Raw genomic sequence first — 15,825 nt, 5'->3', positions numbered from 1 at the left:
TAGGTGCTCAACTGTGCTCTAATCTCTGGACCCTCTTGTAATACATTCACAGCAAGGACTCCCACCACCGCAAAGAGATTTCTTTTTTCTTACTATGTATACCTAGAACCAAATAAAACTTCCATGAAGAGAGTTTCTTTCAAAAACTTCCCATCTGTGGAACACATTATAATGGAGTTGCTTCCCTGCATGCTACAATTCAGTCATCTTCATTTAATGTAAATAAATACTTTTGGGTTGTCCTCTTAAGTAATTGCATTCATTTCGTCCATCGTTCTTAATTCTCTCATAGTATTGTTCATTATTCAACTGGAATCTCATTAAACCTTATCCTTGAGTGGCGTTTGTCCTTAGTAAGCAATGACTCATTAGTATAAAAAAAGGGTGAGAACAACTCAAATAGCTTTTTATAGCATTTAAAAAAAAGTAAGTGAAGACATATTGTCTCTGTTCTCTGAAGATGACTTATGCCAGCTTGTTATATATTCTTTCTGTCATATATTGGCACCCTACGCCAGTAAGTAGAGATTATGTTAACTAGTATGAATTTTGGCGAGAGTTATGTAGAGTACATGTCAGGACAACCTGGTGGCAAACGGAAATAGACCAAATGCACTTGGCATGAATGAAGCGAATGGTGGAGGTTTTCTTTTTTTCTTTTTTTTTTTTTGATCCAGAAACACTTGAACAATGCATTGAAACCAGAACATTTAGTGCTTCAGCTACATCTCCTACTGCTGATGTAATAATCGAGCGATAGGTAAGAAAGATTTGAAGAAATGAATTGAATTAGGGCATGTGCGGAAAGAAGTTAAAAATGTTGGCAAGTTGAAATGAACAGTTTGCATTTTCAACTTACTGATATATGTTTGTACGCGTCATTTATCCATCCAAACAAAGATTTTACTCGTCAAAAACCATCCTTGGTGTATGATTCCTGTTAGTTTCAGTGTTATGTGACTAGTAGCTTAAGAGTTTATTGGTTAAATATTTACACACAGACAGGCAGATAAACACATACACCTACTGCTTTATTTATATAAATATGTACTTGTAAATGATTTTATTTGTTAAAAATATAGGTCGCATACACCCATATAAATATTACTCAATTATGCACCGATTATCTGCCCTGTCCTGAATTCTGATTTGTCCGACAGTAGCATTCTCTACTTCCTGTTTTGCTTTCTTCGCGCACTTCCGTTATCTCTCTCTCTCTCTCTCTCTCTCTCTCTCTCTATATCTCTCTCTCTCTCTCTCAGTCGAATTGTCCATGTGAGGCACGCACATTACACGCACGCCTCGACAAGGCATTTTCCTTTTCAAGGTAAGAAAGAATACACGTGTATTTTTTTTTTTTTTACACGGTGGTCACCACTTATCAAGGCCCGGAAGCCACTAAGGGATAAGGGTTATTGCAAGTACAGTACGTTAGTGTGGAGATTTAATGAAGTGTATACTTCAGGGAGTGGTTCATCAGGAATTTGCTTACGTTGGACTTGAAGACATCCGGGTTGTAGTCAGGTTGGAAGCAGGCAGACGGAACAGAGTTCCACAGGCGTGCAGTTCTAAGAAAGAAGCTTTGTTCATGGAATCTACATTTTGATTTAGGCACAGATAAAGAGTGGGGAAAATTTTTGACAGTGAATTCAGCTAGACGGGTGTTTTTCGTGAAAGATTGGCGAGGGGGGACCAGAAATTGGAGTTCAGACGAGCACCTGCCATGGAAATAACGATAAAACAAGACAGGCTCGCAATGTCTCTTCTGTAGGAAAGAAGTTGCAGGGAAGCACGAAGTCTATTTTGTACTCTGTCAAGGCAGGAAAGGCTGTTTTTAGCAGCTCCTGCCCAGATATAGCAGCAGTACTCCATCCTTGGACGGTCTTGGCTTTTATATAGATAGAGAATTGCATCAGTAGTGAGATATCTTCTGGAGCGGTAGAAGGATCCCACCATATTTCCAGCGACCTTGGTAACAGACTTGATGTACGTGTTCCATTTCAGATCAGGAGTAAAGGTCAATCCCAAAAGCTTGTCAAAACATGGAGCCTCCCCAAGACGAGAGCCATCCATTTCAAGATTTCATCAGTATTTCAAGGTTGCAAGGAAGAGAAAAGGGCATTCCCCACTAAGCTAAAAAGTCTATTTTGAACCATGTTAAGGTAGGATAAGCTGCTTCTAGCAGCTTCTTTTTAATGTTCTTCAAATTTGCTTGGTAAACTTGTCTTTATTGTTGATTGTATTTTAGAACATGCAAAATGTATATCTCCAACAAATCTATTACATGATTAACTGTAACGAATAAACTAAAATCTAAACATGTCAATGATGTAAGCAGGATGGGATTTCAAGTTGATTTAATGTCTGCAAATGATTTATGGAATGAGTAAATTTAACAGAATTGTTCTCTTCAATAATTAAATTTTGTCCATTTCATTCACCGTTTTCAATCCTCTTGTATTATTGTTCATCATTCAACTGAAATCTCATTAACTCTTATCCTCCGGTGTTTTTTTTGCCTTGGTAAGTGATCACTATAAAACAACGAAAAAAAGAGTCCTTGAACTTACTGCAATTGTCTGGTTCATCAGAGAGATCACGACAAAGCGGATGTTTATCGCAGTACGATTCCCCCGGGATACATTCACCCGACTCAACACATTGAAACTGAGATTCCAGGCATTCTGAAATAAAATAAGATACATTAGAAAAAAAAAAAATAAATAAATAAAAAAATGGTTTTGTATTAAAAGTTATTAACTGTCACCCTTTTTTTTTTTTTTTTTTTTTCGATCCAGAAACCATAATCTCATTTGTGAGATTTTGGTTCTTGAAAGAAAGTTAAATTCTCACGCGTGAGAAACAGAAAGAATAATCCTTGGAGATAAACGCTGAAAGTTGAATTGGGAGCGACAGTTTTTGGAGAGGAGGAAAGACAACAGCGTATATTAATTTAACAATTTTATTTGGGCATGTGATAAAGAATGATAGACAACAGAAAATGATGAATGTACAAAGCGAGGAGTTTTGTGAGTATATATCTTTACCAGAATCTAAAGAAGATGATTATTTTCCCTCGGCACAAAAGCCAACAGAATCTAAACAATTGCCGAAAGGCATTCTAACCCCCCCTCCCATTCAGTTGTGAATCTCTGAAATTCTTGGCATCAAAATGTAGAAGCATTATCAGTCAAAATTTCAAGTGGGAGACCATGTTCAAAAAAGATGGATCTTAATTATCACACAATGCTCAATGTATCCTGTCATGTCAACAGACGTCATATTGCGAAACGTGTCGGGCCACTAACTCGTCTGTTGTTAATCTGTCAATACGTGATGACACTCTCAAGAGTCTACTGACATCCTCAGATAAGCCCGCCAAAAAGGCACAGCTTAACATTTTTTCGTTGAGACCAACAAACTGTGCTGATGATTTCCGTAAATCAGCTAAGTAACGGTTTTATTGGATGTAGTCGTCAGGTAGTGAACTGTGCCATGCAATAAAAGGATCTGTACCAAAGGCTGTATACAAGCTCTGATAAAAAATAAACGGTTTTAAACATTTGGTTGTTTTTACTTTATATACACAGTAAAGAATAGACACCCGTAGACACAGTTTATTTCATTAAACATATTATTTATACAACCAAATCAAAGTAAATGGTCACAAATTTAATAACTAATACTTGATTGACATTCCTTTTGCTGTTTTTAATTCTAGGATCCTTCTGAGCATGTCATTGATCAGTTGACGAACATCATCTTGAAGAATTTCTTGCCATGTCTGACGTAATAATGCTAAAAGTTCAGGATTAGAAGATGGCTTCCTTTTCTTTTTGCGAAGGTTCTGGTCTAATATGCCCCAAAGGTTTTCAATTGCGTTCATATCCAGGAATTGACTTGGCCATGGAAGTTTGTTACTCCTATTTTGGCTCAACCAATGTTGTGTCGCTCTAGCAGAGTGACAAGGAGTTCGGTCTTCCATAAATATGGAGTTAACTTGCATCCTTTTACCAATTGAGAATATTAGTAGCAATTCTTCATATAATATTGAAACATTTAACGGAATTGATGTTTCCTTCACACTCCACTAAGTCTGAGCGATCATCACTCCAAATTGCACCACATACCATAATCGAGAAGCCCCGATATTTCAGCATTAGCTACAATATTTTTTAAGTCAAACTCTTGCTGAGGGAGTCTTCATACCTATACCCTTCCACTGTCGGGAAATAATGCAAACTGTGACTCATCAGAGAAAATGACATTGGTCCAAAAGATCATAGGTCTCTCCACCATTTCACGAACCCAATCTTTTCTGCACTTGATATTGGCAGAATGAAGAAGAGGTTTCCTTCTTCCAGTTCTACCATAGTAGCCCAACCTGCGAAGGTACCTGACAGCTGTTCTGGAACTGATATCAGCTTGCATTACAATGTCAGAAGCTTTACACCAAGGATCCACTTCAATACTTTTTTCAGAAGATACAAGGTTCTTTAAGCGGGCCCGGGGTGACCTAAATGAGGTTTTGTGCACTTTTTGTCCTCTCTTTTGAATTGTACGATCATGCTATTAACAGTAGAAGGGGATATTGAAAACTTTCCTGCTATTTTACGTTGACTAAGACCACCTTCATTTTGACCTACGATTCATCCTCGCAGATATTCTGATAGGTCTGATGCTCCTTTGGTTTGTGGCATGCTTCAATTTTGTTAAATGCAATTTTAATGAGATACTCTAAGTTATTTCAGCACTATTATTATCTGTAAATATAAATAAGCATATATCAATCTTGGGAAAAATATTTATCTTAGTGTCTATTCTTTTCTGTCATGTCTGTGTATATGATAAATTCACAATTATCCTGGATAAAATAGCAATTTGCATTCAATTAGTCGTATGCAATGAATTGTTTACAATGATCATTGTACTTCTGAATAAAATAGTCATACACAGTGAGTAATATAATTAAAAAAAAAAAAAATTGCATGCAATTCTGAATTTGTGTACCATTTGAAATTGTTGTTTACTTACTACAATTGGGTAATTCATCTGACCCATCGGGGCAATCCATGACTCCATTACACCAGTGTTTATGGGACATGCACAGGCCATTTCCACATTGGAATTCTACACGATAGTCACACTCTGGGGGAAAGAAAAGGCGAGAACAGTTTAAATATTTCAAAATGAAAACAAAGATATTACTAAACGTCTTTGGTCCTGGATATGACCTTAAACTATATCCGATTGTGAGGCTCCAGCTTGCAAGCTTTGGGGAGTGTGATTGCTCCCAGGTCTACTCTGATCCGGATTGGTGGTACCTGTTAGGGTCCCAAGTATGGGTTAAACAGAAACCTAAAAATAATCACCATCGTTCCTGGTATAACAGATACCAAAAGGCCTTATAAATAAGAATTTTGAAATAGTTGCTAAAATGTTTCCGACGGTCGTTTTTATAACCAATCAGAAGCTTCAAATGTTATTACAAAACATATCGAATTTTGGATTCAATTCAATTCGTCGTCAACCTCTGTCTCGAAACGACTGAATCGTGACTACATTGACTCTTCGTCGCCATCTTTGTTATTAAGAATTACGCAACACTCGAAATCGTCACTACATTGATTCTTTGCCGCCATCTTTGTTACTAAGAATTACTCAACACTTGAGATCGTGACTACATTGATTTTTTGTCGATTTGATTTACTGACGCAACCTTTGTTCAACATAACGCCTCAACATTTAACAATAGTATCTAGAAGAAGCAAGTGTGAAAGAAATTCAAATAATTGCAATAAGTAAATGGTCACACAAAAACAAAAAACAAGGGTAGACAACTTCAGCATATAACTCAAATTAAAATCTTTACGATCGCTATGCGTTATAATTCGCCAAGCTTGGATCAAAAGGTAACATTTGTTCCGTTCTCAGTCAGAGGAGGAGTAATATTTTTAAACAAGGCACTTATTGACCTAAAATGATTGAGTAAAAGATGAGTTTGCTAAAAGAAACATTATTCTCTACTAAGATCAAGGCATTAAATCATTAAAAAAAAAAAAAAAAAAAACTGGTTGCATAACAAAAAAAAAAAAAAAAAAAAGAACAAAGTGATTTTCCCCAAATAAAAAGGAGATTAAAAAGTTCTTTCTTTATTACTGCATGACGAAATATCTAATATAAAACAAATTGATATTGAACAATTTTAATAATGTTTTCTGGATCTTCATAAAAGGCCGAACGTGTCTGACAGATTTGGCTTCAAAAATAGTCTGGAACCGCAATTAGGATCAGCTATTGAACACGTTTACCCATAAAAGAATATGTTTAATAATCAGTTAAATCCGAAAAAAAAAAAAAAAGGACGGATTAAGTCAAAATACACTTTGATCATAGCCTGACGGCCGAATAATAAGTCATATCAATTTTGAAAGATTTAACGTTGAGTTACGTCCCTTTAAATTACCAGCTTTACAATCTATTATTTTTAAAAATGAGTTATTTCCCTTGATATCAAATAGTATGTAAAAGTTATTTCCCTTAATATCAAAGTCGGGGAATAATAATAATAATAATAATAAATAAATGTACAAAATTTAGATTAAACGTGCAAAGAGATACAGTTGATAGAGAAAAACAAACAAATAAACAAACAAAAAAGTTTACAATCATATAATTTGAAAAAGAAAATGCACGTAATTTATTAAGACTCAAGAATATAAAAAACTAAACAAAAAACAACAGATTTATTATTTATCACGTCTGCTGAGAAAAAGAATGCAATCTCGTTTTATTTCTGGAGTTATGTCAGTGAAGATTTCTAATAAGTAATAATTACAATACGTATAAATGTGCATATTCAGAATTATAGATAAAATAAGTAACATTAAAATTTCTTTTTGTTTTTTGGGAGGAGGGGAGGGGATAAAAACTATAAAAACTAGAATTATCTCCCTTCGTAGAAAACCTAAAACAGAAGGCAAGGAATCTACCAAAAATCAAGTAATTGTCCAATCATTACGAGATTTTCACTGATTATTAAGTGAAGAATGAACTTTATGATAGTGTACTTTGTTTTTTCATAATCGATATTATATATATATATATATATATATATATATATATATATATATATATATATATATATATATATATATATAAATATATATATATATAAATATATATAAAAATATATATATAAATATATATATATATATATATATATATATATATATAAATATATATATATAAATATATATATAAATATATATATAAATATATATATAAATATATATTTATATATATAAATATATATATATATATTTATATATATAAATATAAATATATATATAAATATATATATAAATATATATCTATATTTATATATATATTTATATATATATAAATATATATATTTATATATATAAATATAAATATATATATAAATATATATATATATATATAAATATAAATATATATATATAAATATATATATATTTATATATAAATATATATATATAAATATATATATATAAATATGTATATATATATATATATATATATATATATATATATATATATATATATATATATATATATATATATATATATATATATATATATATACACTGTATTAACAAAACCAAGACTTTAAAAAAGGAATTTGTAGCAACAAAAAGTGTATTTCATTGTAAGTTACAATTGTTTTAATACTGGTTGGACAATTTCAAGCATTATGGCGTTTGAAAATCTTCAGACTTCTTGAATAAAAAACATTTACGAGGAGCGTGCAATAAGTAATACCCTGACCTACTTCCAGTTGTCTGATCTAGCTGAACCTTTGCATGTGCAATGATTTATATCTCTACGGGTTATGTGGCAAATTACAGCTCTGAAATAATTGTGGTTTCTGTTTTACAGTTGTTTGAAGCGAGTCAGGTGTGAAATGGAGCCTGTTGAATGTCGAGCAGTGATCCGATTTTTGTATTTGAAAGGACGCACACCACAGGAGACTTTTGATGAAATGAAAGAAACTTATGGTGATAATCTCCCATCATATGACCTTGTAAAACGCTGGCATCGTGAATTCAAACATGGCCGGAAGTCTGTGGAAACTGCTCTCAGACCTGGTTGCTCCCCTTCTGCCATTGATGAGGCATCTGTCCGTCAAGTTGAGGCTGCCATTTTGAAAGATCGGCGCATTACTATTCGCCAAATAGCCCAAGATGTCAAGATTAGTACAGAGTCTGTGAAAACTATCATTCATGACCATTTGCATATGCATAAGGTGTCTGCCAGATGGATTCCCAGGATGCTCACAACATTCCAAAAACCAGAACGCGTCGAGTGCTTGAGGATGAATTTGGAGATGTGCCAAGAAGATGAGTCAAAGTTTTCAAAAGACTGATTGCACAGGATGAAACTTAGGTCCATCACTATGATCCAGAGACCAAAGCCCAGTCAATGCAGTGGAAGCACTTGAACTCACTACCTCCAAAGAAGGCAAGGGTGCAGCCCTTTGCTGGCAAGGTCATGCTCACAATCTTCTGGGACCAGGATGGAGTAGTGATGACAGATATCCTGGCAAAGGGTACCACAATTACAGGAGCCTATTATGCTTCACTTTTGAGGAAATTAAGGGAAGCTGTCCTGCTCTAAGTAAATCTGTCGACCTAGTCCACAAATTCCAAAATTTCATCATGACAAGTTTCAAGAAAAAATACACGATTAAACCCGGTTCTCCAACTTCCAACGTAGACCCCTACTACCATGTCTCCTTCTCCAACATCAGGGGTCTTCATTCTAACCTTCCAGAGGTTGAAAGCCAATTACAGGAGACTAAACCAGACCTTTTATTTTTAAGTGAAACTGGCATTGGACAGGCTATTTCCCTAGATGAGTTTGCAATTTCAGGATACTCTAACTTAACTTCTAAATCTGACCCCCAAGATCGCCATGGGCATGGAATATGTGCCTATATTAAAGATAGCTTTCCATGTGGGAGGGACATCTCCAGGGAAGATCCTAACTTACCCTATATGTGCTTCCGGGTTGCTTTAGCTCACACTACTGCATTTATATTTACTCTCTATCGCCCCCACAACAGCGGAGTTACTATCTTTCAAAGCATATCTGAGAAAATTGACCAAGTCCTTTCTACTTATCCTTCAGCTAACATTCACGTATGTGGAGACTTCAATGTTCACAACGTCGAATGGTTGACCCACTCAAACAAGACCGATGATGAGGGGAGGTTCTGTCATGATTTCTCCATTGCCTATGACCTCACTCAGATTGTTCAGGAACCTACCCGTGTGCCCGATAATGACGGCCAGTATGCGAGCCTACTAGACCTTTTTCTCACAACTTGCCCTGAACTATGTTCAGTTTCTGTTCTGTCGCCTCTTGGATCTTCCGACCACTCTGTTGTATCAATTAAGATAAAAATGAAATGTAATAAGTCCCCAGACTTCATCGTACAGTATATCGATACACTAAGGCTGACTGGGATAGCTTCCGTACATTTATATCTGATCTACCTCTGCATTCCATGTTTAAAAAGGATGTGTCCTCTATAGTATTAGACCTAACTGAATGGTTAATTGTAGGTATTGACCATTTCATACCCTCTAAAAAGTTTCAGCAAAAACCTAACAGCCAGCCATGGTTCTCTCCAGAATGTGCTGCTGCCATTGCGCACAGAAATCACTTTTTCCACTGCTTCAAACGTAATAGATGTATGGAAACTAAAGCCGTTTTCAGGACTGCCAGCAACCATTGTAAGAAAGTAATAAGGAACGCAAGAGTGCTGTATGCTCAATCTGTTAAGTCCAAAGTAGCTGAGCAGCGGCTTGGTTCCCACCAGTTTTGGCAAATAGCAAACAGAATCCTGAACAGAAGCGTGTGCTCCATCCCAACTATTATCAATGGACCTGAGGTAATCTCGTCAGCATCAGACAAAGCCAAACTCTTTGTCAAGAACTTTGCAGCTAATTCTACCCTTTGCGACCAAGACCGCCAACCCCCAATATTTCCTCCTGTATCAGAAAACACGCTATGTGATATACGTATATCTGTACGTGATGTTGCGAAGCTAATCAAAAACCTTGATTCGAGTAAAGCAACTGGCCCTGATGGTATTCCAATTATAGTACTCAAAAAACTTCAACCTGAATTAGCGCCCATACTTACAAAACTGTTTAAACGTTGTCTTAAGGAGAATAGTTTCCCATCTCCCTGGAAAATCTCATCAGTATGCCCTGTATTTAAGAATTCAGGTGATCGCTTATCCCCCTCTCAGTACAGGCCAATAAGTCTCCTGTGCGTCATGAGTAAGTTGCTAGAATCTGTGTTAAATACAGAAGTAATCAAACATCTCATCAAAAATAACCTTCTTAGTGACACTCAATATGGTTTCCGTTCTGCTAGATCTACAGCAGATGTCCTTACAGTTATATCGCATAGGATTAGCAAATCTCTCGACGGTGGCAATCTTTCTAGGGCAATTGCTCTTGACATATCTAAAGCCTTTGATAGGGTATGGCATAAAGGTTTACTTCATAAGATCGCTAGCTATGGTATAGCTGGAAAAGTCTTCTCAATTATTAAATCATTTCTTTCTGATAGGTTCATTGAGGGGCAAAAATCAGAAGCTCACAGTATTAATGCCGGTGTCCCTCAGGGATCCATCCTGGGCCCAACTCTTTTCCTGATCTACATTAATGATCTTCCAAATCATATCCTTACATCATTTGTAGACATTTATGCTGACGACACTACCATTTATGGTACCACATCTAAGACAGTAAACGACCAAGTTCTCTCCAATTCTCTCTCCTCTGATCTTGAGCACGTAGTACAATGGGGAAAGGAGTGGCTGGTTACTTTTAATGCATCTAAAACCAAGCTTCTCTCTTTACATCATCAACATTCTAATTCACATTTGCCATCAATTGAAATGAATGGCTCTCGTCTTCAGGAGGCCTCAAGTTTTGACAAGCTTCTGGGCTTGACCATTACTCCTGATCTTAAATGGAACACGTATATCAAATCTGTTGCCAAGGCCGCTGGAAAAATGGTGGGATCTTTCTATCGATCCGGTAGATATCTCACTGCTGATGCTATTCTCTACCTATATAAGAGCCAGGTACGTCCAAGGATGGAATACTGTTGCCACATCTGGGCAGGAGCTGCTAGAAAGGACTTGTCCTGCCTTGATAGAGTTCAAAATAGACTTCGTAGCCTCATAGGAGATGTCCTTTTCTCCTCCTTGCAACCTCTATCTCACAGAAGAGATGTTGCGAGTTTGTCTCTGATGTATCGTTATTTTCATGGAAAGTGTTCAACTGAGCTTCAATCTATGGTCCCCCCTCGCCAAACTTTCACAAGAAACACTCGTCTAGCTGTAAACACTATCAATAATTTCCCCCACTCTTTATCTGTGCCTAAACCTAAACGTAGATTCCATGAACAAAGCTTCTTTCTTAGAACTGCACGCCTGTGGAATTGTCTTCCGTTTTCCTGCTTTCCGGCTGACTACAATATGGTTGTGTTCAAGTCTAAAGTAAATAAGTTCTTGATGAGCTGTTCCATATAAGTTATTAAATTTACCAAATTTTCATTACTAATGATTACTATATTGACCAATTTCTATTGTACACTCTTTAACCCTTATCCTTAAGTGGCCTCTGGGCCTTGATAATGTGGTGATGCCTTTGTAAAAAAAAAAAAAAAAAAAAAAAAAAAGCTATCAAAATTAAGAGGCGGGGCAAGATCAGCAAAGGTATCCTCCTCCTGCAGGACAACGCTCCGGTCTACAACTCGCATGTCGCCAGAATCAGAAGCACGGGCGTGTGGTTATGAAATCCTCCCCTATCCTCCCTACTCTCCTGACCTTGAACCCTCTGACTTTCACCTTTTTCCAGCCATGAAGTTGTTTTTGAAAGGAAATACATAACTCTGGGTGCTTCCTATGTAGAGAAAGACTAATAACTGTGCCAAGTTTCGTTGCTCTACTGCTATGGGAAGTGGGTCAGGGGCATTACTTATTGCATGCCCTCATAACAATAGAACATTATTTTAAAAAATTTCCCTTAAAGGAAATGAAGCATGCGAAAACATTTATCCTGGACGCATCCTTTGTCAAGAGCTTATTAAAATATTATCACCTAATTTTCGTATCCTTATTTAAAAACCAGTAATAAGAAGTTTCCACAAAAACCTGTAGCCATTTAATATGTTTTAATGATACTATTCATTGAATTTCTAAATTAAATTCCTATATTTCTTTATTTCACATAATTAAATTTTTTTTTTTGTTTTTAATTTTTTTGAATTTTATTTTTATATTTATAATATGGCCAGAACAACCTTGCTATAACGTTACGGTTATTTTTAGTTTCGTATTCGCCCAATGGTGGCTTCAATGTTTACAAAATAGCGATTATCTTACTACTTAGATGTAAGACCAGTTTTAGGTTAATATTTTATTAAATAGGGAAATAAAGAATGGCATTACCTTATATTTATTAATCCTCATACAACATTCCAAGTTAGGGATCCTATTCTATTTTTTATTATTTAATATTTTATTATTCTCTTTCACTTTCATGAGACCTTCAAGAAGTTGTTGGAACGGTACAACAAGTGCATTGCAGCTGAAGGAGATTACTTCGCAGGGGACAAGAGTTTCATGTGTGTACTATCAATAAAAGTACCCATACGAAAAAAAATCTGGAAACTTATTTAAGGCACCTCACATTTTGAGTCAAATGTGAAAAGGCAAAAAAATATAAGGCCAACCCCATCTATAAGAAATACCAAGAAACAGACCCTGCTGCTAGCAATACAGAAATATTCCTTCTTTCTATTAAATTTTTTTGCTTCATGGCGAATTTCTGCTAATGTTTTGGTAGCAAATTTCATTATATTGAGTGTTATCTCACAATGTTTGAATTGATATAACCTCCGACCTTATATAAGAAATGCCAACCAAAGAAACAGACCTCACTGCTGACAATACAGAAACATTCCTTCTTTCTATATTCCTACTGACAGACGTAGGAATATAGAAAATAATTCTAACCTTAATAGAATTCCAATCTTAGATATACTAACTGACTTTGAATATTGCAGGCTTAAAACTTGTATAAACCGCCTTCCGTTGCTGGAAAATTCATAATATACAAGTTTTAAGTGATACTCTTCAAGACGTTGAAGGTTCAATCCTCAGTGTAAAAGAATAAAATTGCAAATTATTTAAGACTTTTACCCAGTCATGGATGATGGAACAAGAGCATGCTACCCCCTGTGAATTAAATAAAGGGTTTTGTTTGAAATCCCATGAAAATTACTGAATGTGACAAGATACATCTGAAGAAGCTGAAACGTTGTGAAAAAATATTTATTTATCAAGATGAAAACAATAGTTCTAAAAATCCAAACAATATGAATTGCCATTAAATTTCTTTAAAAATGAACATAGTCCTTTTTTTAAACTAATTTGAATTTTCTAACTTAACTCCTTCATAATTTGTCCTTTATATAATTCGGTATCAGAAATACCATCTCTGTTTCAGTATATTTGTATTTCTGTTATTAAAGAAAGATTCCAGAGTTCAACAAGATACACCTAAAGTTAGGTTGGAGGTTACATCAGTCAAAACGTTGTGAGTTGTAACTTTACAACTGAATTTTACCAAGTGCTTTATCCACTATGCCACGAGTCAGAAACAAAATAAACGTTGTTCAGTTCATGTTGTATTTCGATAAAATGTATATCTTCTTCAGGTATGTAAATAAAAGAAAAGCTTAAAAATAGGAAAATGATTCGGATAAAAAAAAAAAATAAATAAAAATAAATAGGAAACTGATTTGGATAAAACAATATGAATTAGGTAAAATATTAAGAAGTTAGTACATAAAATAAAATAAAATAAAATAATATATATGTGAGGATGAGAAGCCGGCAGAAAATATAAGAAAAAAAAAAAAAAAAATGGAAAAACGAAGACCAAATATAAGGCAAAGAATAACAACAAGCAAGCAGTTTGGGAAGAATCTATATTTCGCCTCTTAGTTTACTTGAGGCTTATTCATGAGTGAAGAGACGGCTTCACAAGCGACCTACAGAAAATAAATTTGGAGAGAGGAACATCTAAATAATTGTTATTTATTTTATTTTATGAAAGTTGTTTAAATGTGAAAATTCTGTTTAGATATGGATATGAAAACATAAACAAAAGAGCTAACTCTAAATCATGAAATAGAAAAGAGCTGTTTACCATACAATAGTTTTGGAGATATAAAAATAGAATATATTTTTTTTAATTAATTTTTATTTTTTTCAAATCATATAGTCACCGCTCATCAATGCCCGGGGGCAAGGATAAGGATTAATGGGTACCACAATGGATATTTGATAAGTTATTTTATTTTAGAGGATGGCTCTTCAAGAACTTAATCATGTTGGATTTCAAAACGACCATGTTATAGTCAGCCGAGAAGCAGCTTTGTGATATTGTGTACCACAGATGAGTAGTTCTCGAGCTGAGATTTGAGTGTAGTATCTGTTCTGATACTACACTTAAATTAATTTATCCTAAGTCAATGTAGGGGAAACTTTTCTATACTAAGGCAATTTTTATTTTTGCCTACTTCCAGAGTGCCCTTTTTAGGGAGTTGGTTAGGAAGTTGTTGCAATATTTTTGATATAATGAGAGGAAATGATTAAAAAAAGTTTGAAGGTCATACTTATAGACACTAGTGATAAGAACTGACCAATGAAATGGAGCCAAGTTCTGCTAGCAACCAATCAGAAACCAGAATTGCCCCAAAACCCCATTCTTCATCTTTGTCTTTTACAATGCAAAGTTTCTCTGACTGACAACTGCCATTTTGTTTGGAACAAAATTTTATTCTTTTATTCTTTTATTCTTTTATTCTGAAACCAAAAATGGCTTTCAATTCCAAAGTTAATGGGTACCACAAGAGAAACTTGATAATTTTAGAGATCGAATCTTTAAGAACTTGTTCACATTGTATTTCAAAACGACCATGTTATAGTAAACTGGGAAGCAGACGGGCAATTCTCAAGCTGAGACCTAAGTGTAGTATCTGTTCTGATACTGCACTTAAGTTAATTTGTCCTTAGTCAATGTAGGGGAAACTCCTCTGTACTAAAGCAATTTTTTTATTTTTGCCTACTGCCCATTTTGGGGAGTTGATTTCCCCCCACATTAAAAACGACCTTGTGTCATATATTGCTCTTGTGGGGAAGAAATTAAATACCTATAGACACAGATAGAGTGCAAGAGAAATTGCTGATATTAAATTTATGATTCTCCCCGCAGTACAGGTGAAAACACCACCTCCACCGTAATCGAAAGTTGACACAATTTACTTGAAACGTCAGCATGAAATAAAACAATCTTCCAATGACAAATTTTTTTTTCATATGAAATAAACTTTTCATATTATTTATATTATTTGGACTATTATCCTCATCTTCTTAGTTCTTGTTTTCTACAACGTTTCGGCCAATTATACCTCTGGCCTTCGTCAGGTTAACCCGCAACGGGATAGGAATGTCGTATCCTCCAACTACATCCACAGCTTTCAGTAGTTGTTATCTCACCACGTTTTGGTCAACTAATCCTCTGACAGACTTTGGGTGGGATTGAAACCGCTACAATGCTCACCTGAAATCTTGGATATTCCTGCATCTCTATCCACTACGCCATGGGCCACAACGGGCAACTAAGGTTGGATTTTTTGGTCTTATAAATCCACAATCTTCTAATTGTCGGGTCCGTAATGACTGTTATA

The 15,825-nt window shown here is 35.0% G+C and overlaps 1 protein-coding gene across 7 annotated transcripts in view; it reads right to left on the bottom strand.

Annotated features, from left to right (window-relative positions):
* The window catches only part of LOC145248827 (uncharacterized), a 338,846-nt gene that overhangs the window by 54,454 nt on the left and 268,567 nt on the right, over positions 1 to 15,825 (bottom strand). For all 7 annotated transcript variants that reach the window (XM_080110520.1, XM_080110523.1, XM_080110521.1 and 4 more), the window contains 2 exons: positions 5,035 to 5,148; positions 2,571 to 2,684 (listed from right to left, as the gene is read on the bottom strand). In XM_080110520.1, the coding sequence (XP_079966646.1) occupies positions 2,571 to 2,684; positions 5,035 to 5,148 (228 nt within the window). The remainder of the gene's footprint in view (positions 1 to 2,570; positions 2,685 to 5,034; positions 5,149 to 15,825) is intronic.

Source organism: Euprymna scolopes, chromosome 27 (genome assembly GCF_053919585.1).
Source record: "Euprymna scolopes isolate OS-2025 chromosome 27, ASM5391958v1, whole genome shotgun sequence".
Lineage (NCBI taxonomy): Eukaryota > Metazoa > Mollusca > Cephalopoda > Sepiida > Sepiolidae > Euprymna > Euprymna scolopes.
This window is presented reverse-complemented; position numbering and strand designations above follow the sequence as displayed.